Raw genomic sequence first — 27,105 nt, forward strand, 5'->3', positions numbered from 1 at the left:
GAAGATCAATCCTTAATTTATGCCACATATTCAAATACTCAATTTGATTTTGGTCTGGACAAAACCATTTATGTGTAGCTTTAGCTGGATGCTTCCAGTCGTTGTCTTACTGGAAAATGTTCTCCGAAGCCATACTTCTTTTGCAGATAAAAACAATTTGTCCTTTCAGATTCTTATTTAGAACAAAAAAAGTGCAAAATAGTGGAAAATGAGCATCACTTTCCAATTGGACACTACTCTGTTATCTGTCTTAAAAATTCTCTTTGAAATACAATGTTTGTATTTATAATGTAACAATTAAAGATTAATACTTTTGCAAGCTACAGTACTTAAAATTTGTTATATAGTTCACATTTAGCTTTAATTGTCATGGCCACTTCGTTTTCGAGTTCAAACCTCGGTCAGAAGGCACATGCTTGACCTGCTCCTCCCCTTTCTTGCTCCCTGGCAGTTTTGTCTCTCACCAGTCTGTTCCTCCTGATGAGCTGCCAGGGATCAAGTCTGGCAGGGACTAAGGACTTTCAGTGGGGGTTAAGCCCTAAACTGTGATTGGAAAATGATCAAAGTCATCAGTTTTAGCTCAATAACCACCTCAGCCTGCTATCACTTCTACTGTAAATGAGTTAGTTTAAATATAGCAGGAGGTTCTTACTAACAGATACAGTATAATTTTCTTTCTTTCTGCTCTAATGTCTTGATGTTTTCAATTGACCTACATCTTAGATCTCAAACTAAGTCGAGGAATACAAAGAATATGTGTGTGTGTGTGTGGGGGGGGGTCTGTTTTATCTTTCAATTTAGCAAAATAATACGAAAGATGTGCTGAGAGGTGTTGGCCTTGACGGTATTTGTTAAAAGCTCCTATATTCACACCTAATTATTTGTGGAGTATGTGAGATGGCTCTTTGGGTAAGCAGAGCTGTGTCATTTTATTTAGCATCAACCTTTTCTTTCCCTCTCCCATGTTTGGCCTGTTAAAATCAGTGAGTAATACCCTGAATATTTTGCTCCCATTTCAAAATCAGTTATCCAAGAAAACCACCTACCAAAAAAAGGCCTGACCTTCAGAAGAGACTCTAATACATATATTGCCATGTCTCTGAATTCCACTTTGATGCATCCTCAATGTATTCTGCATTAGATGCTCATGTAAGAAATCGTAGGCAGTGGAAGAAAATCAATACCTTGCATTCCTACATAAAACTTGTTTCCTTTAAATGACTTGTCACAAAGTCTTCTGACATTTGTAACAACAGCAACAGCAGCAAAAAGGGAAAACAAGCAATTTTAAGTAGCAGCTTCTACAGACGGAGCACAAGACAGATACAGTAGAAAAAACTCTGCAGGATACAAAGGTTGTAAATTGTTTCAAATACTCAATGAGAAGGACTGTTTGCTGCAAAATGTAATTACTTTATCAGCTTCGGGAATGTGTTTTAGATGACCGGATCTCCCAGCTGTGGTGGTACCTTAGTACATTCAGCTCAGGGCCTTTACAAGATCAGCAACCCGCACAGCCTGGCAATCACGACCGTGTCCCAATTCTGTCCTTAATCAGGCTCGGAGTAATTGGTGCGAGTCTCGAGGCATGATTATCCTTGGACTAGCCACAACACTTCAACAGAGCCTCTCACCTTGCTTTTCACTTCTAGCCAGAATTAGAATGAATATTAATGACCAGTTGAGCGACTGACTGAACCCTCAGGTTGCGTAAGGCGAGTAATTTATCCCACTTTTATTTCTGAAGAACAGGGGCTCATTCACAGTCTAAGAAAGTTTCAAATTAGATCTAGGTAGTTTTCAAGTTTGCACGAGTATCTGTCCGTCCATTTGTCCATCGATCTTTAGAAAACTCTGGCTAAAACTTAATTAAAAAGGGGAACATTTAAGATTTATTTTCTCATTGGTTTAGCTTCTTTGCAAAGAAAGAGAAAGTCTCCCATTTTTATGGAAAAAGACACCACAACACCACAGTACAGATATGTTTAGGGTCTTTGATGGTAAAGTGGATGGATTTACATCTTAGAGGAGGGGACCAGAAGGAGGAGAGCGTGAGGCAGGGGGATATGTAGCTGTTGTCCTGAGTAGAAGCCTCAGCTGGATTACTAGAGCAGATTAAGGGTTCAGTCGTCCTTGTGTTGGTCTCCTTAATGCAGAAAAGAGTGGCTGCAGGGTCACTGTGGGAGTACGAGACTGAACATTTCATCGCTTTTCATTCGTTCAGCAGCAAGTATTTGCTCTGCTTTTGTGCCTTTGTCATTAGTCCCGCTCAAACACACACACACACACGCCCCCACACACCCACACACACACCCTCGGTTACACTGGCCCCTCCCGTGCCTTTCTCTCTTCCTCTCTGCTGGAATGGGTATTGTGTTCATGATCGATGTGCCTCATTCCAGTGACGTGGTATCCTGGCTTACTCTCATTAAAAATGGATAGGTGTAGAAGGAGGGGTCACTGGTGTGTGTGTGTGCTTGTGTGTTTATACATGTTTTAAAGGAGGTGTAGATGACAGGAAGTCCCAAAGGTGTTAGCTGTTTGCCATGCACAGCTCAAGGTTTTGAAGGTTAGAGGGATTGGTGTTGGTGCAGCTAGATGTGGAGGTGTTCCTGAGGTCAGAGCCTTGGCTGTTGCCTTGACGACAGCGTGCAAAGTAGTTTCCTCTCCATTACTGGTGACTGGGATTTTTTTCTCTTCCTATTGCTTTCTCTTTCACTCTGGCATCTATGGCACATCTGGCTGCACACACCGGGTCCCATCAGAACCGCGTGCAATGGGCCGTTTCCACTCTGCTCTGTCCTCCTTTATAACTTTTTTCCTTCTTCTCTTCATGCTTGGCCCCCATGCCCCCATCCATCACAGAGGTACAGTGAGTATGGCTTGGTCTCAGGGCAGCAGGGCACAGGGGCAGAAATTGAGCCACTATTCATTCTCATGCTCACGGACAAGGAAACAGATGAAAGTCTTCCTTACTTCTCTGTAGTGCGCATACGTTGTCAGACTCTGTTTGTTGCCACTGCGAGAAATCTCGATACTCCTTTGTGATTTTCTTTTTCTCCAAGAACCGTTTTAAAAATAAGGCACACGTTTTTTTTTTCCTCTCTAGGAGCATATGTCCCCAGGGATTTTATCTTTTGTTTATTGCTTTTTCTTTCATTCTGTTTTAGAATGAAAAAAAAAAAAACCGTTATTGTTGAATGGCTTGATTTTCTCAATAAACAGGAGTTAATTCATGTGACGCATTTAAATCACAGTAGACTAGGTTCTGCATTCATTATGGTGAACAATAGTGCTCTTATAGCTGGTATCTGTAATTCCTTACCTCAATATTTGTGTCCTGTCAAATATGGAGTCCTGTCTAGGAGTGTAATATAAACTAAAAAAGAAGGAAGTCCAGTCCCGGTCTCCAAATCAAAGGCAGGAAATCGGTTGTGTGCCAAGCAAAGTGGATAATTTACTCACAATAAGTGAAAGTGCTGGCATAAACACCAGGAGCGATTTCAGTGTGAACCAAGACGAAAATAAACAAAAACTGCTATTTTATCAAAAAAAAGGTTATATGGACACCTGAGCAGAAAACAAAATGTTCCCCAATATTATACTTCTTACTTTTAGTTTCTGATCTGTGTTGTTTTTTTTTGTAAAATTTTGACCTGCATAAAACAATTTTAGCCAATTCTGATTTCTTTTTTAGAACCATATTATGCAACGACAGAACTGAAAAATATTTTGGTCAAGCGAGTTACCATTAACGACTGTTTTAAAAACAGACAGATTGCATCTTTTAAACAATCTTTAGCATCTTATATCAGCATTTAGCACTGCCAGCATTACAAAAACAGTCTTTGTCTATTTCTTAGAGAATGACTATCTTTACCTCTGAGATTTACAAAAAGTTGGAACAAATTTCCAAATCCAACAGGTTCTGTAATGGAATAAAACAGAACACCAAATGCGGTACCGCATTCAGCCTGCCTGTTATCTGCTGAAAGTTTCTATATAGCAGTAAAGTTAATTTAGACTATTTAGACAGCTACAAGTCACTATCAGTTGTAAAAGTTGCCATTTCACAATTCCTAACCATTTATTGTCTCACTAATAAAAGAGGACCTCATGGAAAAGACCTACTGCTTTACAGTTTACTTAATCTCAGTTAATAAGAACTCTGGAGTGTATTTTTGCATGGAACTGTAATTTAAAGCCAGGCATTAATGTGGCTATGTATTTTAGCTAAAGAATATTCATTCCTTGGCTACTTGTCAGCTATAATAATGAGATCTGAAGGCTATTCAGACTAACACTGAAAGAGAGGAAGCTGTTTTAACCCTCAGCTGTCACTCTGTCACCCTGATCGCTCCTGTATGCGACTCCACTGTAGCCTCTGTGGTTGAATAACCCCCTGCGAGGTCAACTCAAGCTGGAATTCTATTAGCATTCATTTAAAAGTAGGGCACAGGGCTTCTCTCTGACAGTGCTAAACTTATACTGTAGTCATCTTTACCATGTCTTCCAAAAAGATTTGTACCCCTTAAGCCTTCTTCACTTTTTTTTTTTAAGTTTTAGCCATAAACCTCAGTGTTTTATTGGAATATTATGCGATAGAACAGGGCTTTTCAAATTAAGGGCATGCTTTCCAAAGGGGGCACCAGAGTTCTTCGAGAAGGGGGGAGTGCATTACATGAGAAAAATAAATAAACCAAAAAAAAGTAGCTGTAGGCATTAAAGAGGACCAAATACTCTTGGTGTTTGTGGATGGTTGAGATTTCAAAGACGACTGTACTAATTGCCTACATTTTCTGTGATCAATTCATTAATTTCCCACAACCCACACGGATACTTTCAAGTTTGAGCTGGTTGGGTGCCTAAGGTATCCACTACACACCTGTTAGTTTGGTATAAAGTAGCAGTCTGACAGAAGTGCATCCTTGTGACTGGTTGCACCGACTCTCAATCTTATGTGAATACTGTTTCCCGCCAAGCAGTCGAACGAGTTCGTAGTCATAAAAATTTATCTTTCTGTGAACATGTCCAGCGCCGCAAACTCATGCTTCAACTATGTGCAAACCTCCATGGAGTAAAGTATTTCAAAGTGTGTGGGGGGGCTTTACCAAGCCTATGTCAGACACCAAATGGAGAAATATTTAGTACATATGTAACCCCCATACACTATGCTGATCTGTCTGTATGTTTAATGTGTTTGTTTGTTTGTTAGTTCTTAGAATGTCCTGTAGAGGGCACTAGACCCACATTTCTCCTGTGTCGGTACGAGAAGGAGAGTGAAGAAAAAAAAGAAATGGCAGACTATGCACATTTCAGCAGAAGTAGAGAAGTTACTACGCATAAGTGCTGCTGTGATATGAAAGAAATCTGTTTATTTTGAACTGGATAATGTACATTCTGTTCTGAGAGTTCTCCGGTGAGCCTGTTGTTTTATTTTCAGCTGCTTACTTACGCAGAACGGCTACCTAGCTGGAGCTAACGTTGCTCAGTTTTTTCGAACTGGAAAAAAACCAACCGGAGTATAAAGTGTCGCTCTGTTAGTTTTTTTTTTTTTTTTTTGGACGACCGAGATCTGAACGAGCCAGTGGAGCTCCAGAAGCAGGAGGGTTCCGCCGCCATCTTTGTGACTCGGACTGAAGCCTGGAAAGACGGAGGGCCTGGTGCTGCTGGAGCTGGATATTTTGCGTGGACAACAGATAAGCTTATTGAACAAAAAGGGGGCCCCAAATCTTTTTTTTTATTCCACAAACTATTTGTTCATGAACATTTTCATAACGGACAACTTATGTGCACATTGACTGAACTGACTGACTGAACTGTTATATTGAAGGACTAACTGGAAGATGTAATTTCTTTTGTTGAAATAAGCTTTAAAGCTACTGTTTAAAATAAACTACCCTCAATTTTTTATATATTAATTTGATATTTTTATATAAGGGTGGACAATTTAAGTTTTATACCTTAATTTTATTAAGGTAATTAGTGTTACCTGGATTATTATCTTTTTTGTGGGGAAAGAAAAATAAACTTGAGTTGTTAAAACTTGTATGCTTATCATCCTCCTTTGTGACCCTAGAACAAAAGTAACTTTCCTACTGAATTTATTGCTAATTAAATTAAGTAGTGGTTACACATAAATCTATGCAAGTAAGGAGACAGCCTCTGGACCAAACAAAATTTTAAAAAAGAAGGAAGTTTAACAATAATTATTTAAAGTATTTGGGTGGCAGTTGTCCATTTGCTCCCTGAGGGGGTAAGGTCACGCATACTTTAAAAATAATTAATTATAAGTGACTTGAAAAGATATTTGGTTTTCAATTCAATAAAACATTACAAAAGCCGAGAGACTTCAGTTCATGGGAGATGCTACAGAGATCCACAGCTACGGTGGGAGAACGTGTTTATAATACAACTATTAATACACATGACAAATAAGTCCCTTCTGGGAAAGTGATAAATAATGCAATTGTTGACAGGCCATGAGAAGTCCAGTTTGTGAATCACCACAAACAAACTTGTGCATAATTTTTCCTTCACTTCAGTTATACAGTTCTTTATCTTGGGTAATTAAAATAAATCTCAATAAAGTATGACCGTTTTGTTGTGACCAAATATGGAAAGTTCCAAAGGGTTAGAATACTTTTCTAAGTGAATGTCTTCTTTGGAAACAAATGCAAAGAAACTCACACCGGCTATCGGATCACATGCAATCCTTCTTTGTCTTTCTTGAAAACCCAGAAACAACAGTCTGCACATCCGTTACAGCACTGTGCATGTGTTCATTCAAACACATGCACGCGCAGTGGGAGAAGGGGCTTCATTGTGCAGGCCTGCTGTGATGAGTGACTGTAGCGTGTGCTGGGCAACAGCTGCTGTGTGCCCCTTCCTCAACCCGTCCCCCTCATCTCCACCGCTGACCCAGGCCACATCTAAGCATCACAAAACTCAAAGAACATAAACCCTTAATACCTAAGGCACACTTTTTCCCCCATAATGCTGTGCTATTTCAGGGCTCACCTCTTTGCTGCCTTTCTTCTCTTCGATGCGGTTCCCCTTCCTTTCAGCTTGCCAGGTCAGACTGTTCTGTGTTTACATACAGCTCCATAAGGACCATGAAGACCCCCTGTCCTCACCACTCCCTGACAGCTGTCTCCACACTGTAACCCTTTCCTCTGGCTGGGCCTCTGTGAAAGTTATACTCTTAAGTTTCGTCAGACTCGTTTATGCTTTTGGGAAGGATCTGACGACTTTCTTTAAGGTGGAGGTAATGAAACTCAAGCAGATACAAGCTGCTACTAAAGCTAATCGCTCTCACATTGGGTTGAGGCTTTGAGCTGTGCGCGCCCACGCACGCCGAGCTGCCGCTTCCCTCACTGAGTCGAGTTTCGCTCTTGGTGGGCTTGTTTGTCATCAGTTGCCGCTTCTGCTGCTGATGTGACCCCCGTCTGCAGCTCATTACAGCGCGCCACCTGTTTGTCCTGAAGCTAGGCAAGACACGCACGCAAATGGAGTTTGTTGAAGTGACAGGGGGTTAATATAACAGGAGTCTGTGCGATGGAAGTGCCACATGGACTGTCAAATCCCGACGGTGTCAATGGTTTCCTTTGTCCTCTGGGACTGTCTCTCAGTTGCCTCAGGGTTCGGGGCAGACAGGTGGATGGGTGATGTTGAAGTTTTTGGATGATTGCGGAGACAAAACAAGGAATACTATACAGCCTGGATCTCATACAGTTCTCAGTTTTTGGATCCAGCTGACAGGTTTAACAGCTCTCAACCTTTTCAGCAACACTGCAATGGCAGACACATGTTACAAATTGCACTGTCAGCTGTTTTTAAACTTGATGCATTACATAGAATGCCTTGCAAAAGTATTTACACGCCACAAGCCTTCTCTCATTTTGTCACATTACATCCACAAACTTAAATTGATTTAACTTTGGACATTATGTTCACCAGAATGTGTAATGTACAGTCTTGAAAAGCTACTAAAGGCACCCTTCATTCATTCTCCCACATTTTACAGAGGAGCTTCCAAATGCTGTCAACATTTGCTGTTATTATCCAACAGGACAGTGTGCAGAAAATTAAGACAGAGAACTGAAAATTAATCTGCAATATATTCAGAGATTCCCTTCATTTGTTTATCTGCTATATTCCTTTTGGTTATTTTGGTGCTTTGTCAGTATGTGTGCAACTCCTGGTTCTGACATGATGAGGTACAATAGTGAGTATTGCTGCCCTGGGGGACTTGCTTGCATTCAAATCATGCACAGATATCATAGACTGAAAAGAACTATGATGTGCTTTGTTCTTTTTCGTCATTATTATTTGAAAACAACATAACTTAAAAACTGATTCCCAGGTTTTGAGTTTTACTAATGGTAAACGGAAATACCATTACTAAAATGTAAGGTATAAAATCAGCTACCATGATGTTGGCTTGCATCAGGATGAAGCATGCATCTACCTCATTTAATATAGCTGAAACACATTTTGTCAATGGATTTAATCCAGCCTTAATAAACTAGTAAGCCTTACTTTTCTAACAAAATTTCCTTCTTCTTCTCAGTGGTATATAACTTCTATATTTTCTGAAATGAACCCTATGAAATTAAACAGAAAATAATTTTATCCAACAGTGCAGTTTCCATTATGGCACTATGATATGTTATGTTGGAAAAAGCTAATTTTGCAACAATCAACAAAGTTTCACCAATCAGTGAATCCTGAGTTCTCTACTGTATAGGAACTGTAAGAACATATAAAAACACCATCATCTATATTTTTTTGTCTTCTTCTTGTGAGCAGTCATTCATTATTTATGTTAGGAGAAGTCACACCATGTGTGAGAGGGTATTTGCTATAAAACTAAGTTTTACTCATATTTTGAAAACACAGTTTACATGGCAGCATTAAAAATCAGGAATGCCCATGTGTACATTCCACCTAGTTCTACTGTATGTTTCAAAGCACTCACTGAGGGATGAGAGTATGTTGTGTAGCAGCTGAAAATAGGCTGTGGATCACACAGCTGACTCACATTGTCAGTGTTTGGCTACCTGAGGTGATGTGTGCTTGATATTTTTCTCCTGTTGTTTTCACATACAGTACAGTGTGGAAACTCAACTGTATTTTCATGCAAGTAATAACGTCTGTCCTAGTAATAGGAACACACGGATTATTGTTCATTAAGTGACTGCAGACCGGTTGTCCTGTTTGGATTAGTGGTTCATGGTTGACATGAGATGTTTCTTTTGCTCTGAACCACCTCAAATGTATTACTGTTGACATTTTGTTTGCTATGTAGCTAAGTTACACTTTAAAAAAATAAATAAAAAAAATACAGCTTCACCTCTTGACACATTTCTTCTAATCAAGTCTCCACATCTGTCATCGCTCGTCCATGTGTGGGCGTATTTGCACAGGATCTGTTGAAGTGGACTGTCGCCCCTGGGGCACGCAGACGTCCACTGATGGCAGAGAAACCTCCTTTTTTCAGCCAAATTATCCCAGCTGCTTACAGCTGTTTTCATGGTTTGAGTTAAGTACAATTGACATCATCCCAAAAAAAAATAATTCATGTCACAGACTTCCTTCCTTAATCATTGGATTTTTTTTTTTTATAGTTGTTTAGACATTTTATGTCTGATAAAATATGTTTGTGTTGAGTTGACCATAAATGATGATTTGTCATGTAGTCATACCAAAGTGTTTGGTCAGATAAGAGGAAGACAGAGCTTTCTAGCAATAAAGTCCCAGTAAGGTTTAGTAAGACATATATGTTTAAGTTTGTGATGTTGGACCTTTTTATTCTGACATCCATTCCAATCAACCAGTTTGTATTTAGACAGTGTGTGTTGAGAATGGATAATTCCAAGATTCCAATTCATCCTACATTATTGTTTACTAGTAAAGTCCTTTATTTATTAATTTTTTTACCTCTATTGTCATCTTTCTCATTGTATGTGGTGACAAAATAAATGTGGGTTTAGCCCAGCAGCTTTCAATCCCATTTTTTTGTAATTTTTATCAACCTTAAAAAATGCTTCGCTTTCATTCATTGTCATATAAATTGTTTGGGTTTTCAGCTATTGTCACCAGGGATTTTGTTAAAAAGATACATTTCTCAACATTTCATTTTTCCTCCTCTGAATAAATGTACTTGTACTTACAGGTTGATTAAAGATTTGTTTAATGAGCCTGTTAAAGGTTATTTTAAGGTTTTCTATACTTTTTTTCATCAAGTCTGACAATAGGTGTTGGGGGCATTGTTATGCCTTACAAAAATGAATTGAATTGATTTTCTTTGGACTAAAAAGTAAATACTTTATCTCAAAGACATCCTGTTTTATTCACAGGTTACCCAGGTTCCTATTGAATCCTGTGAGCAGTATGGGACCTGTGGAGAATGTCTGAGCTCCGGAGATCCCCACTGTGGCTGGTGTGTCCTGCATAATATGTAAGTATCCACCAGTCACCATCATATTTGTATAGAAATTCTTCCTGGAAGATGTAGTTGGACGTCTCTATTTAAGTGTTCTGAAGTTTTCCCTCACAGAGAGCATGAAGGTCATTTGTCTTAACATTTATTTCAGATTTAATGGAGCTTGAGAAAAGCAGACAGCTCCTGTCTGGAAATGGACAGCTGCTGCCTCGGAGGTGCAGAGCTGGTTTAAAGCTACTTGCAGCAGCTATATAGGTTTGCGCTTCTCTGACATGGCTTGATTTTTAAAGAAAGTGAACTCATTCACTTTATAAAACTATTTCAGTTTCTAAAAACAAGATGTAAAAGACTTATAGAGATGTCCACTTTAACTACTTGTCATCCACAAAAGGCTGAACTGTGAGAAAGTTTGGGGTCTGTACCTCCTGCTTCAAGAATAAGCATAACAGCCATGAGTGACACCTGCTGGGGCTGAACAATTACTACAAGAAAACTAATCTTAGGCATCCATAAAGAATGCAAAAGAAAAGGCTACAGTAGCCAAAACTGTGTGTTTGATATGCAGATTGAAAAATACTATTGTGTTTTTATATTTACTTTTAGATTATGAAAGCATAAAGAAAGGGACAGAAAGTAAATTTAACACAGCAGTAAAACAGTCATTGTTTATGTTCCTGTTTGTCTCTAGCATGCAGAGATTCTCTTAGCTCTGTCTTAAATCCATTGCTTACACCCCAGCCCCCCACTCCTACCCAGGTATAGCTGGATATTTGCGTGTGTCACAGTGGCGCTGCAATGATCATTATCGTGATGGTGGGCCTGGCAAAGTGCACTTAAAGTAATTTACACCACTCTGAAGCCGGGACAGGACAAATAATTGGCTGCCGACAAGGTAATTCAGCATTAGCCTGCAGAGGAACGGGTGAGGCTGACTGAAGTGCTGTATTCCCTTCAGCACTGCGTGCCTTCACACAGAGATCATTTACCACAACACAACCCTCCATGCGAGGTTGTTAATCACATGCTTTTGTGTAGGTGTGGTAGGGACCGGAATGATTCAAGTCCAAGGGAATCTGAATCCACTGCGTGGAAACAGGGTCTGGGTGCTAAATGCTCAACAGGTTCAGGAACTGCATCTGTGACAGGGAAACATCTGTTTTATGTGTGTGCAGGTTCTCATGCAAACATGCCCTGTGTTTGAGTATGAATGTGTGTATGCAAGCATTGTGTGCAGGGTCAGTTTTGGTGTACAATTAAGCGCTTGTGGATTGTACTGTGGGGAGAAAAGGTCAGCACCCTGGTTTACGTTAGATCAGCCATCTGTTCGCTCAATAACGGGAACCTTTGTGCCACCTGTCTCCAGTCCTAATCTCCCTTTCTCCATCCTGACCCTGCACCAAATGTGGCAGGACCCCTGTAAGCTCCAGCACAGTTACAGCAGGGAGGAAATAAAGTTACTGGAAGGATAGGAAGCTTTTATTGAGCTCCATTAGGTTGAACCCATAGACATTACCATGTTTGCAACAGCTGTGGTCTTCATTAATTACTTTAATTCATGTTTTCAGCTTTTACACAAATAATGTTCATCAAAAAACTAATAATACTTCAAAACAATATGTTCTAAATAGACATGTGTAACTCTTATTCTCAGTTTTTTTCTAGGTTATAAAATGAGATTTTTAACCAACATGAAGAGCAGAGTTCTTATCACTATGATATAAGTTAGGCTTAAGGCTGAGAGGAATGGAGAAACGTATTCTGAGCCGTCACAAGATTATCAATCTTGGTTGCACTTCTTCTGTTCTAGCTTCCATCTTGTACATTGTGGCATAAAGCTGGTAAATCCCTAAAATGGTTATTTAAGAATGCTATGTTTTATATCTCCATCAAAAGCTGACCAAAAAGTCAAAGTCATTTATGGAAAACTCAATATATTATTATTTTTATAGAAAATAACGCCCCATCCATATAGGAATGTTTTATTTTCTAAAATTGCAATGTTTTCATCCATTTGTGGCCTTTTTCCACATGGAATTGACATTCTTGTTTTTTAAATGATTTCCAGGGTAAAATTTTCACCCTCAAAAATATGTGAAAAGTGAAAATGCCTCCATTATAAAATCACTGACATATTAGCTGAACCTTTAAGGTGCTGTTCAGATATGATAAACAGTTAGCATCTTTCCTGGAGTAGTTAACTTTGTCATTAGAAAGGTAATCAGGCTGGAAATGCTTTACATTTTACTTGGTTGGATTTCTCACTAAAATTAGAACACTTTATTGCTTACTGTTGGTAACTCATTGACTTCCCACAAGCACTCCATACAACCCCGCTTCACAAAATAAATAAATAAATAAATCTAAGTTGTTGTATGTGCTTGCTATTTGGTTCAATAATTATTTTTCTTTGTAATGAAAAGTCAATTTCCCTTTGACTGGATTTTATTTAGACAACATAAAGTGGCTTTGAAGTAACTAGCATTTCTCACTGCAATCAGCTCTGTGGCAATATTTTCCAACAAAAGTATTTTTTGAGTGAGTGGTAAAAAATGTCTCAAATGAGTTTCTGAAATAGTGTTAATAACTAAAAAGGCTAGATGAATGTGCAATAAAACTAAGAATAGAAGGACGTGCCAAAGACTGCCAGGAGTAAAAAAAAGCAGCTGCATCCTTCTTGTGAAGAGCTCCCGACGCCGCACTCACCCAAAATTACATTTCTTCCCAGCCGTTGTGCTATCCACAGCTGTGATGGCTGCTGATTCCTTCAGCCCCCCTTCCCCCCTCACTCCACCCTCACACCATCCTAAAGCCATTGTTGATTTTATAAAATTATCTGTCCCTGTTCCTCCATTTTTTGTGCCTTCTTCCAAGCCCCTTTGTGAAACTGTAGGTTCTAAGCTATGCCACTCATCCCATCTCCGCTCGGCGCAGCGCAGCTTCCATTTAGGTCTCTCTCTTCCCTCTGGAGTCGGCTCTCTGACGCTCCAGAGATGGTTGGCTTGCCACACATAAATGCCCCTCTCTTTGATCACTCTCATTTTTCCTCCTGCAGCTGCCATCTGCAATATCCATCCTCTATTCCTCTAAACCCTTGTTGTGTCCCGTATTCCTTTCTTCTGTATGTGCATGCATGTTCATTGAAATGCAGCATTGTGAGGTTGCTAATTAGGAACATGGAAGGACATTAGTTCAGTTTGAGAGGAAGATGAGGTGAGAATTTGGGGTTGCTGACCAAGAACTGGCATCTCGGTTTTCTCTGTCGTTCTATTTTAATCCAGTGTGGTTTGAGTCTCCCAAAGTCCTTTAATTACCAGCAGCTGCTAGGCATCCTCTGAATGCGAGAAGAATGAGACGGCAGAAGAAGGGGCGGTGGGGCTGGGAGGGGGGATAAGAATGAGGAGAAAAGAATGTGAGAGGGGAGAGGGTGTTTGATGCTGCACACTCATCGGCCCACAAAACGGCGCTGCATTTTGATTGCAGCTCAAAGGGAACTCATCATCTTGAGCGCTCTTCAGCCGCAGTCCTGTGAATGTTTAGTTCAGCCTCCATCTGACCGCTGTCCAAAAAACATGGACTTATGCTGATGCTCCCATCCTCCCCCTCAGCTTTCTTTTCTCTCTGCCTGCATCTCGTCACTATTGGATTAGCTGTCTAATCATGGCCAAAAGAAGCTTTTCCATCTAAGATTGTCCCTCATCTCTGTTCTGTCTCCGTTCTCTTGACTTGCTCCCTTAATGCGAGAGAGTGACTGGCTTTGTTCAGACTTGTCAGGATTAGCATCTAGTCTGACTTCAGTCCAAGAGGGCTACAGTGTCAAGGTCAAAGGATACACAGCAGAGAAAGTTTGCCAAAAACAAATAAGTACATGATTAATTGTTGTGTTAAAGAAATTATATATATATGTTTGCCACAAACACAAACTTGAGTTACAAGTTTACAAGTTCATTGTAGTTTAGTATGATGTCAGGCCATATTTTGCACTTATAACAGCGTCAGTTTTTCTAGAAAGGCTTTTCACAACATTTAGGTGTGTGTTTATGGGAATATTTGGCTATTTGTTCAAAACTGCTTTTGTAAGGTCAGACACTGATGTTGGATGAGAACAGTCACCACTCTAGCATTATAATCTTCTGTTAACCAAAATTCATTCTTGATGCAGTGCAGGTATGCACCTGCCAAACCCAGACTCATTCATTGGGTTGCCAGATAGACGGGGGTTATTTGTTTCTCTAGAGAATACATCTCCACTGCTCTAAAGACCATTGTTGCTTAACACACCTCGCATTTTACTTGTGTAAGGCTTTGATACAGCAGCTTATACACAGAAATCCATTGGATGAAGCCCCTTACACACTGTTTCTATAGAAGTCTGTAGATATAGACTCTTAAAAAATTTACCAATCTGTACACTATGCACCAGTTTGTGATTTAGATGCTTTCATTTAAGTCATTTCCCCTTTGTTATGATACTAACAATTAACTGTAGAATATTTAATTGCAAAAAACTTTCACATCTGGACTTTTTGGACAGGTGGCATCTGACCATGGTACCATGCAGGGATTCGTAGAGCTGCTTGGAGCAGTGACTCGTTCTTTCACAAATGTTTGTATCCACAGCCCGCATGTCTAGGGGCTTGTGTTTACACAGCTGTGGCCACTGAAGTGATTAGAACACCCGATTTAAAGCAATTGAATCTGTGAGCCAAAAACTGCTGGTAATACAGTTTATGTGAAATCAGGTTGTCATGAGTGTGACAGCTTTGAGGTGTTGGTGTAGTATCTGCCAACAGAATGAGTCAGCATTTGAAGGATCTGAAAAAAATTCAGCCAAACTGTTTTTTTTTTTTACCGTTTGTCTCCTTAGGTTTTATATATCATCTTTAAAAAGTATTGCTGCCCCTTCATCTTACTGAAATTTCATCATCAAACAAACATCATTATTTAGTTGTACTGTGGCTTTATTAGACAAAACCAACAAAAAGTAGATAATGATTGTTAATAAAAGAAAACAAATACATATTTTTTGTTCTCTGCAGGTAAATGTCTGCAAAATATGACATGTGTATGTATAATTAGCCCCGTTTGTTTTAGTTACAAAACCTTATAAGTAGCATTACTAACCTGCACATCAACCCAACCTCAACTTTTTTTTGTAATGCGTGGCCACGGTTTCTAGTAAGAGCAGTAATAAAAAATTCAAATAAACTGGAATTCTGTCAAACAAGGCTGGATGGACCCACAATTTGTCTCCATAACAACCATCTATGTCAAGGTTTTTGAGAAAACATACCTTAGCAGGGATGCCAACAAATTTGGAGCTTGTCATACATTGACATATTCACTCTTTCACAAATTATACACTTGTACTATCAGAGATCCTGAACTTATGCCAAAGAGGCAACATTGTCACCTTCAATCTAGTAAAACATAACATATCAGCATGAATAAATGTAGAAAATAATATTTTCATCACATTCAACTGTTACTTTTAACCTTGACCCTTTCTGTGCAGCACGGGACAGAAAAGAACAGCATATCATTTGAAAACACTGAGATCTAGCTGGAGATCAAGTCCAGATGCCTGAAAAAAAGGGCTGGGCTGACTTACACTGACTTCTCCACCTGGTTATCAAAAGGACTTGCCAAAACCACACGACTCTAATTCCATTATTTTAATGAGCTTAACAGCTCTTCGTGGCTGTTGCTCCAAGCTGTTGTTGGCTAAGATTACTAGATTATAATGAAAATGAGAACTTGTTGGATCAACAAAACGCAAACATTTTATTCTGGTTCTTGGCTGCGTATAGATAACACCTTATCTTTTGTAAGTGATTTTCTGTGATAGGTATAAAGTAAGAGAAACTGAACATGAATGGTGTGGGTGACGCATTAAACAAATGCTCAATAAAATCTAAATTAAATACCAATTGTAGAAATCAAGTTTTATTTCTTTTCCAGCACCTTGTTTTTTCCTGATTATGTATGCATTTCAAGCAATGTGTTGATCACAGTGCTACAGTACAAATTATGTCAAACATAACATCCCCTCTAATTTAGCAGTGGCAACAACAATTAACCCAGTGGTGAAAATGGCTGCTTCACTCCATTGTAAATGTGGGGCTGTGTATCTAATGGCCACCTCATCAGCTAAAGCCTCGAGTTAGCAGACAGGGGGAGGCCACATCCATCTTCCCAATGGAGCCTAATGAGATATTGATCACAAACATGCAGTTCCATCAATATTTCTATAGATTCCTCGCACGTAGAGCTGGTACTCGGCAGCAGTACTGTACATGTGGGCAGGTGACATAAAATACAGTTAAAGACCGTAAAAGCCCAGTGTGTTAGTGGGTCTGTTGCATGCTGCTGTTCATTTTAAGAGGTTTCCACGCCTGCTCTGCTGCTTTCTTTCTGTGCTCTTCTCTCTTTTCTCACACAAGACAGCTTAAGGCAGGACGCAGAGCACTGAGTGCCAGTTCTCTTAGTTATTTTGTTTCCCTCATGAACCTTTGCCTTTAAAGGACTCCTGGCCTGCGTAAACCTGGTATGTGAATGAACAGCTCAGGGTGTCTGTATATATAGGCAGACTCAGTTTACACTACAGTACTCACTATGGGATATTGGAGATGATGTGAATTGATTGTGGCATTGCCGTGCGCAGTGTGTCCTGTGGGCCCCTTCCTGCAGTGACATTATCAGTGAGAACAGTACACAGTCACAGAGCTGAGGTTGCTGTTTTAACCCCGGCATGCGCTCAGGACTGCGACCTGCATGCTCCTCTGTGTTGCCTCAACTATTGGTCTTAGTCAGGCTGTGGTTTCTAATTTAAAATCCCATTTTAATTGCTTACCCTTTCTGTCTTCATTCATCATTTATTTCCTGTTGTTTACCCCTTTCCTCATTTCTTGCTTGTTAAATTCTATCTTTTGTGTCTTACTTTCTCACTTATGTTTCTTCCCCTCCTTTCACTACTGTTCCTTTTCCCACGTTCTTTTGGTCCTTCATTTTTCATTCTTTCTTTTTTCCTCCCTTCTTTCTCTTTCTTGATTTTTTTCCTTCCTGCCTTACATTGTGTTTTTCCTTTCCGTTCTTCCTTCCGTCATTATTTCCTCCATGTTTTGGTTCCTTCTTTTGTTCGTTCCTTCCTTAATTCCTTACTTAATTTCTTCCTCATGTCTCATCTTTACTTTTCTATTGATTTTCAGTCCTATTGCATCTTTTCCTTCCTTACGTCCTTCTTTCCTTGATTTCTTCTCTAGTTTCTTAGTTGTGAGCTCCTACTCCCCACCACCCTCCATAAACACACACACAGTCAAACATTTGGAAAAACCATACTTCTGAGGTCTAAGCGCTTAGTGGGAACTAAAGCGATGGACCCCCTCCATCCTCCCAACAGTATACCTTCCCTGCAGGCAAACCATCTCCATTGGGCTGTCATTTTCCTCTCTACATGGCCTTTTTTCCTCGTGAGGTATGGAGGGTTTTTTTATGGCTCCACTTCTGTCCTCTCCCCCTGTTTTTAAACATGGTGTTCACAGCAAGAGCAGCAATCAGACAGGCCTTCGCACTTTTACTGACGTCCTTAGTCTTAAGGGAAGGGGAGAGAAGGAGAGGAGGGATAGATAGGAGAGCAAAATCTTTACCCTCCCTGCTTTCAAGGCAGAGGTGTGTGTATGTAAGCAGGTGTGCAGAGGTTTGTGTAACAGTGTGAAGGATTAAGTGGAAGGTGCTGCGTGTGTTTATGTGAGCAGTAAGATGCTTGGATGTTTTTAGGCAATTTTTCCTTCCAATGTTGTGTTTCAAGACATGTTTTTTTATAACTTTAAAAAGAATAGGATGCAAACCAAAGTCTTGTTTGGGCTATTTATGTCTTTATGCAGTGTAGAAAGAGGTTTTACATATGCATACTTCTTTCTTCTATTTTGCAATAGAAAATGTATACTAATCTTGGCTTCAGTGAAGTCATAGGGCTGTAATAATAGTCACTGCTCCTGTGTGTTGCATATTTTGTCCCGTTTCACAAGAAATTTTAATATTCAGTTTGGGATTTTAGTTTGGGATAGAGCAAAGTACGTAGTTCATAATCGTAAAGTGGAAGAAAATGTGATACCTTGTTTTCATTTTCCTTTTTAAAAAGAATGCTATGCAAAGTGAGGTATTTAGTAAAACACCTGTTAATAATATCTGGTTTAGGCCAGTCAGTTAGTCATGTAAAAATGAATTGAATATGTCTTTACTGCAATCTTACTTACTGTAATCATAATTTACTGGTCAGTCAGGAGAGCATTTATCAGAGAAACAACCGAGGGGCTTTTGGTAATTCAGGATGAGCTGCAGAGATCTGCAACTCAGGAAAGGGAGAATCTGTTGATTGGACAAAAGTTGTTTTGTAAACTCCATAAGACTGTTGGTTTTATTGACAAAAACCTGACTTCCCTTTAGCAATTTACAACTAGCCACATGGGTAACATGGAACACAAAGTTGTTCTGTTGATTTTTTTTTTTTGGAAACAAAGAAAACATTTAAGGGATATACAAAGCTCTACACATCTCTATGGAAGAAGCTACTTCAGCACCATGGACAGGGCTTTGATGGCACAACACCAGGGTCAACTGCCTCTAGCTTTTACTACAGGGAAGGAAAAATATTTACTGCTTATTACATGGAATGGACTGGGTGAAGTGGATGTATGTGTGGAGAAGTGACGGTGTGTGTTTGAGCACACATGTACGGAATGCAGTGATGAAACGCTAAGCATCAGTGAGGAAACTGAGTGACAGGCCAGACCCAGACTGGAAGATAATAGATTGTACCAGGGTTGGTGGAGTGGAGGGGGTCAGCGGGGGGGAGTATGAGGAAGGCAGGACTGTCGTCAACACGCTGTGGCACACTCTTCAGCTAATGAGGGAGGCAAAGGGGTCAGCTTCTAACTACACAAAGATAATGACCGTCTCCAGAAACCATGGCAACAGCAGCCATCCTGCACGTCTCCCACCCCCGCCGCCTCACCCCTCTCGCTTGCGCTCTCATCTTATTTCACTCCACTGAAACGATTTTTTTTCTTTTTTCCAGAAAAAATAAAATAAAATCTCACATTGTGGAAAATCAATGCAGAGCTTTTTGTGCCTTAATAACAGGCCAGGATTTGCATCTGTACCTATACAGCATCGGAGACATGCATAAAACATGGTGCCACAGCCCACACCTGAAAGCACATTAAGTATAATTTTCTGCTGCTATTGTGGATAAAAAAAACCAAAAGCACCTTGTTGCAGGCAGAGTAACACCTTGTCTAAGAAAAGGTATACTAATTTCAACTTGTGAAAGAGAAAGAGAAAAGTGAAAGACGTAAGCAGATAATGGGGAGAGAGGCATAAGCTAAATACAGCAGACATGGAGTCAAACGTGTTCACTGAACAGGAGAGAGAACTTTTAAAAAGGGAACAAATCAATTACATAAGAAGGGAAATAAGAAACCAGGTAATCATTTCTCAATTTTTCCCAAAGGAATACTCTACATAAGAGTGTTTTTGCATGTGCATGACTTTATGTGGGGGTGTTCATGTGTGAGCTTTGCTGTGCCTGAGTCTGCTTCAACTTCTGACAACATAATTACACACAGAGGCTCGGGATGAAGATGTAGCTTAGTCTGTCTGTGTGAGACTGTGTGGTTAAGGAGCATGATATGAGCCCTAACACACGCCAACACACCCGCTCACACACTCGCAGAAGTACATTAGCACCGTGGACAACGGCTGACCCATCAGAGTCCAATTAAAGCTGCTGTGACCAGTCAGCCAGTTAGCCAAACGCCAACACTGCTGGGTTGGTTGACGATAGAGAGCTTTTGGTGAAACGGTGTGGAAGGAGCACTCAGTTTTAATGGGAAGGAGGAGGCAGAGTTTTAATGAGGGATGTAGCTGTGTCGTTTGCTTCTTGATACCCTGACTGGCCATTAGGAGCTCTTATGACAAAGCACCTTTCAATTTGCACTAGTTAAGTCTGCAAAGTTATTCTTTGATTGATGGATCAGTTCTTGGGTGCATAGATCATTGTAGCTCAGTTATGGATTGCAAAACTATTGATTTTGCTTGTACTTTCTCACTTTATGTCAAGTTACAAGCAATAAACGTCAGTGTATGTTACTGGGGTTTTATGTGATACATCAAGAAAATGTGAAGTATAATTGTGGAGGGGAAACAAAGGATGGTTTGAATTCTTTGCACAAATAGAATTCTGAAAAGTGTGGGGTACATTTGTATTCACATTCCTTTAGTGAATGCTTAAGGTAAATTAAACTTTTACTTCAGTAACCGTTTTTCCATCTACTACTGTGCCAGTTTTTTCTTTTTTCTTTTATTCATTTACAGTTTGAAATGGACATGTTACAAAACATATACATACGTTTTGAATAAAAAGGAGTAGTTTAAAGAAAAGAAACTTAGTCTAAAAGTCAGTTTACTTTTTCTATGCCATAAGCAACTAAGCATTAATTAACCATCCATATAGATACATAATTTTAATGACAATTATTTAATTAGATACTTAAATTAATTTAGCAATTTTCTTTTCTCAGCCTTGCTTATTTAATTGTAGTGTCAAAAAAAGGCAAATAAACAAATTTCTTTCTTTTCCCCATCCAGATGCTCTCAAAGGAATCGATGTGAGCGTGCAGATGAGCCATATCGCTTTGCTGCCTCTCTCAGCCAGTGTGTGAAGGCCACCGTCTTTCCCGACAGCATTGCAGTGTCCGAACCTAGCGTGCCTGTAAGTTTACTCACGTTCCTATACACTGTGCATATAAATGATTCTCCTGAAACAATGAATGCAGAAGAGCCAGAGCGGTTTGAATCAATCCACCGAGCAGTTCACTTGGTTGTTATTGTGGCTGATGCATAAACATTAGATGGGAAGGTTTATTTATTTTATTCTTTTAAGAGCTTTATGTGGGCGTTTCAGGCATGCATATGTTCATTTGTTTCAGAGCAGTCAATATTTGTGCCAAGACATGTTTGCGTGGGCGAGTGTGTAGGCGGTAAAGTTGCCAGGGTGAAGAAGAGTACAGTACATTATTTCCACGTGGACTGAGTCAAAACGGCCAGAGATCACCAGTGAAAGTTGTGGAGAACGCTATTCCTCTTTAGGAAGAACTCTGTTACATACTTTGGCTTTATCAACCCATATTGACAAAGGGTCATTGTCTGTTCAGCGTTTACAGATTGATTTGCTTACAGTAGCTTTGGGATATTAGAAAATGTAAAATTTATGTGAACTCTGGAAGCATTCTTCTCTGAGGACTGCATTGGAACTTTCTAAAAAGTTCTAAATTTTTTCCAGCACTTTTTGGCCAAGTTTGCAAAGTGCTATAAAGTTCTGCCACTTAAATATAGCCTTGGTACCTGTGTCATTGAAGATAAGTTCTCTTACTATGCTGCTGACTATTACCTTGGCAAGCTCTTCTAGGTCTTCGGGCACTACTCAGCAGAGCCTTTCAAACTGGACCAACTATTAGCACTAGGTAACCCACATTTTTACTTTCTTGCAAATTAAAAAAACTGGTACAGGAGAAAACTGTGTGGAAATAGAATTTGGTGTGAAGATATTTTTAAGCGTACCAATCACAGGTATGAAGTTGGAGTTATATTGCTTATATTTATTTATTTATTGTAAAATCATCTGAATATGTTTAAGTTGGAAACCAAGAATAAGTCTTTCTGTCATCTGTCCATCCATAAGTGTATTTATATGGATTTACAACATGGAAAATGTCTAAAATGTGATCAAATCCAAGCCAAACTGTTTATTGGACAATAGTCAAGGTACTCTTCCATCTAGCCAAAGATAGTATATCCAATTTTAATCAGGTTGAAGTAGACTGTTGCTGTAAAGTCAAGTCAAAAAACTTATCTGTATATGAACTAAAATATGATCATTTTAATGCAATTATCTGCTACCACTATTCTACACAATATACACAATACACTCTCTGCTTAAAGGTTGTTGCCTCTTGTCTTGGATTCAAGACAGACTGTTGTGTATGTATTTTTACTGCCAGTGATATAACTGCATTATTAGTCCCCTATTAAAACTAAAGCTTGTGAATTTTTATCCTTATGGGCAATGCCTGGCAGATGCACTTGAATTCAAATAGCTTTAAATCACTATTGCTGTTTTCTTGTTAATTACACATATAAATGTCAAACACTTTGATATATCATTGCTCTTGAAAAACAGTGTAAATAATTTACAAACACATAGATTTCTGTATTCCTTTTGCTATTTTGCTTAATAAAAATCAAAATGACTGAATTGTGCAATGAATGTAATGAACAAGATCGCATATGAATATTACCTGGAACGAGCTTATAATAATAGGATAAATCGGTCTGAGTGTCAATCTGCCTCAGGCAGAGGAATTCAAGTATCTTTTTTTTTTTTTTCAAATGGCAAAATTTGAATGCATTTTATTTATTTCAAACAGGTTTTAAAAACAAGAACACAAGCAATCAGTAGTACAGAGAAAACATGTGCATGAACAATGAAGAACAAAAATATTTGTTTGCCACTACTTTTCTGTTTAAAAAAAGGAGTAGGAAAAGGTTCCCTCATCTGAATTTATCACTAATTTTAAGCTGCTTGTTTGACCAAGATATGTAATGGGTGCCTCCTCTTGGACGTTTTTTGAGCACATCCCAGAGGTAGAAACTGATGGGCAGCAGGAGTATTGCTGCTATCTGTGTCTGTCCTTTTTTAACCACATTCTCTGATGGCTTCTTTTATAAGGACAGTGCACCACAACACTTACATCCTCTTAAACTGTTTTTTTAAAACATGTTAAAAAATTCATTGTACTGCAGTAACCTACACAGTCACTACATCTCAATTCAGAACACCTTTGCAGAGTGGAAGAGGAAATTAGCATCAGGGAAGTGCAGAAAATAAATCTGCTATAGCTGTGTGGCTCTATGATGTCAGTATGGACCAAAATATCAAGAATGATTCTAGCCTGTCATTGAATCTATTGAATCCATTGAAACGCACAGATATTAAAGGTAGTTCTGAAAGCAACATGGGTTCAATTTGGTACGGGCAAGGTTTACCCATATAAACTGGCTTGTTGGTGTAAACTGAGGTTTAAACTATAGCTGTTTTCAACCCTTTGAATGCAGCTCCATCGCCCAGGTTCCAAGCCCCAGCTTAAAATAGACCTTGCATCATCCCTTTGTTCTTGTCTTTTTAATTAAACTCAGCTGACATTACCCTGCTGGCCACTTTGCAGAATGTCAGTTGGCTATATTAGTAATTTCCTACCTGTCAGCCACACCTGCTGCCGGGTCATCTCACCTAACCAATCAGAGCAAATTTACCCAAATCCCAGAGGTGCAAACAGCCATCTCCATGACAACGCAGACTCTTCATATGGGTTTCAGGACAGATACAGAAACAGTGGAGAAAAAGAAACGAAATTAAAAATCTGCCACCAATTAGGTGGTAGGTTGCTGCCAAGCTGCAAAAACACCCACCACCAGCATCATCATGGAAGGCAGCAAAACAAAAAAAAGAGCAATATAGCATAACACTCTGAAACATGCTTACTTTCCCTCACTTTGTGTGTAAAGTGTGTATGAACGAATTTTTGAGTGTTTGGGTGTGTAGGTGTGTGTGTACGTGACAATGATGAGAGCTAATTAATGTGAGAGCTTGCTCGGGAAATCCGAAATTGAACAAAAGACATTGATTGCTGTGATTGCTGTAATCAAGGATCTCTCTGACACCTCGCAGCGAAGCAACACAAACATGGGTGAAGTTAAACAGGAGGAAGACGAGAGGTCCTCAGCAGAAAAAGAGAAATCATCCCACCTCTCAACTGGCGTCGGGAGTAAGCCAGTTAACGAGGGAGGCAGGGCGATCCGCTGCCGGAGTAGTTTTCTTGAAAAGACATGCAGTTAGTCTGCTCAGCTGCCTCGCCCATCCCAGCAGCCCCGCGGTGTTTAGTAAGATACAGATAAAACAATGGAAAACTTCAAGAGCTGTGGCCCAAAAATATCTAATAAAACGAGGTTGTGAAATGCCATGGTGATAATTATCCGCACTGCCTTTCTTGGCTGGAGAGCCAGATCACACGCCCTGTGCTGAATGCATTTATTTATAGATGGAGCTGCTGGAAAATCCAGCCCCAGTGTCACTGCTTTCAAACGCCTGTATGTGCATATGCAAACTTTATTGTGCATAAAATGTTTTCTTTTTTCTTTGTTTTCTTCTTTCTTTCTTCCCCCCTTTGTCTTTCTTTCTTTCACAACTAATAAATTCAAGTGCTTTAGAACAGAACGAAGTAAATGAAATTGATTTAGTCAGTTTCATATTCTTCAGTTTGCTTCATGTATTTCTTCATAATATAATGTAAAACAAAATGGAGGTGCAGGATCAAAATCTAGTCTTATTTTTTATCATTCACTGGCTTTTAAGTCCCAGAAAAATATTTGGCAAAGCAGTTTGGCAGCAATTGCCAACAGCACTGTGTTCTTTTTTTTTCTCTTTCTTTCTGAAGCTGGCACTACTGCTCTGAAGTCGGTACATTTCTTCAAAATTTCTGCGAGGACCTTCCTGCGCAAGTCATATAATCTTCACCATAGCCGGTGTTGCTAATAAAAAAGTGTTTTTTGTTTTTTTGTAGTACCTACATATTTATCCATGAATAGGATTTCTATTATGTGTTAAAATGTTTCCAGCAGATTTGGTCAGTGGCCAAAATGCTGTGTGTAGATTGGTCACAAAGTAATGAGCTGTTTCTCTGTCCCATGTGCAGCTGCTGGTGAAGGTGAGCGATGTCCCAGACCTTTCTGTGGGCATCACCTGCTCCTTTGGCAACTTGACAGAGATTGAGGGAAACGTAAACGGCAATCAGATACTTTGTGTGTCTCCTGCTGCAAAGGATGTCCCGCTCATACCGACTGACCAAGGTAGATATAAAACATTTAGACATTTATTGCTTAAAAGGAAAAATTTCCAAAAGTTGACTATGTTGTCTACATTTATAGTACTTTATTGTTAACAATAATATCAACAACAGTGACATTAGATCTAAAATACATTACCCTGCTAAGACTGCTCTCATCCTGATCTCTTGTCATGTCTATGGGAATTTGAAAACACCTTCATCATACCTGTCAGTACATAAATATTAAAACCTAAGGGCTCAGGCAGGAACCCTGTGCTGTAAAATGAAGAATTGTTTCCTTACGTCATTTCTGCCGTTAGTTCAGCACGAGTCAAACTTCTTTTCCCAGTTCTAAAAGATGGCTGCCTAAACTGCAGTCTGGACAAAATGGGTGCCTTTTTGGATAATGTTGTGTTTCTAACAGCACCCTTACACAATTTTTAGCTGTGTGGAATGGAGACAGTTAAACCATCAACACAATGAGACTGATCAGGATAATTACATTTTATCAAATGTAATTATTTTTTTACTTTTTTTCATTTCCTTGCTTGTTATTTATTCAGCTGTGCATTGATTGTTCACCTGGTCACTGACACAAATCCATCTTTAGGATGAAATAATCAGATGAGCCAATGCTTTGTCAAAACTTAGTAAATGGGACTGCAGCTTAAATTACCATTGTGCATCAAAGCAAAAATACAGCTTTTAGGCTACAAACAAATATGTTTATCAATTCTGTTCATAGCATGGAAGTCTTCAGATTTCTGTAGGCATTCCAAGAAAAAAGTAAATATAGAGTAAATTTATTCCAAGATCTCAGTCAAGCTATAGGAGGGAGAAACAAACAGAACGAATATTAAAGCCTGCTATTCAACAATAACATTTCAGGTGAATATAGCCACAATGTGAAAAAGTAAACACACTAAATAATAGATCATAATCAGATTGTGAAAAACAATGTGTGTTGGAGGTGGTTTGGTGAACCTCCATCCCCTCGCCTGCTTTGAGTAAATGACAGCCCTGTTTGCCCCGAACTCCCAGAGGAAACGGTGCATCGGCTCTAATATAAGTGTTTTCCCTCAGGTAAATGTCAGCCAGTCCTCCTGTTAAGTCCCACCATCATCCCACCAGCTATCCATCCGCCTGTTTACTCCTCCATTTTCCCCTCTCCATCCATTCCCATGGGAACCCCCTTCGTCTTCTGTCCCTTTAGCGAGTCTTTCCAGACACCGCTTGACAACACTGATTGTGCTGCGGTGATGACCTGAGGGGAAATGTGACAAGAGTAGAGGAACAGAGAACAGGAAATGAGACCAAAAAGGGAGCAGAGGAATGCATAATAAAGAACAGGGCAGAAATTAGAGGGAAATTCTCTAAAGGAGGGCTGACAAAGAGGTCAGTGGAAAACTGTGAGGACACTGCACTCATTACAGAAAATAACTGGACCTCTTTTCCACTAAGGAAAATGTTCAGAGAGGAGGTTTAATACCAAGAAGACTTCCATATATTCTTGCCGGATCCTTGGGGACCAATGTGTGTTAGAATTCTGCCATTAGACTGCTGTTTAGACTTGCGTGAAACAAATCCTGATTCCCAGCAGGTGCTGAGAACAAAGTACTGAGGGTCACTGAAGCCTCCCACACACTGAATGTCATCAAATTCAGGCTCATGTAAACATCCACATACTTATGAAGCCCACAATGTAATGACTGCGAGCTA

General features: G+C 39.5%; 1 protein-coding gene across 1 annotated transcript in view; it reads left to right on the forward strand.

Moving 5' to 3' along the window:
* The window catches only part of plxna2 (plexin A2), a 217,677-nt gene that overhangs the window by 109,605 nt on the left and 80,967 nt on the right, over positions 1-27,105 (forward strand). The window contains exons 5-7 of the mRNA XM_032557615.1: positions 10,362-10,462; positions 21,092-21,215; positions 25,255-25,408. Coding sequence (XP_032413506.1) covers positions 10,362-10,462; positions 21,092-21,215; positions 25,255-25,408 — 379 coding nt within the window. The remainder of the gene's footprint in view (positions 1-10,361; positions 10,463-21,091; positions 21,216-25,254; positions 25,409-27,105) is intronic.

This window comes from Xiphophorus hellerii, chromosome 1, assembly GCF_003331165.1.
Source record: "Xiphophorus hellerii strain 12219 chromosome 1, Xiphophorus_hellerii-4.1, whole genome shotgun sequence".
Taxonomy (NCBI): domain Eukaryota; kingdom Metazoa; phylum Chordata; class Actinopteri; order Cyprinodontiformes; family Poeciliidae; genus Xiphophorus; species Xiphophorus hellerii.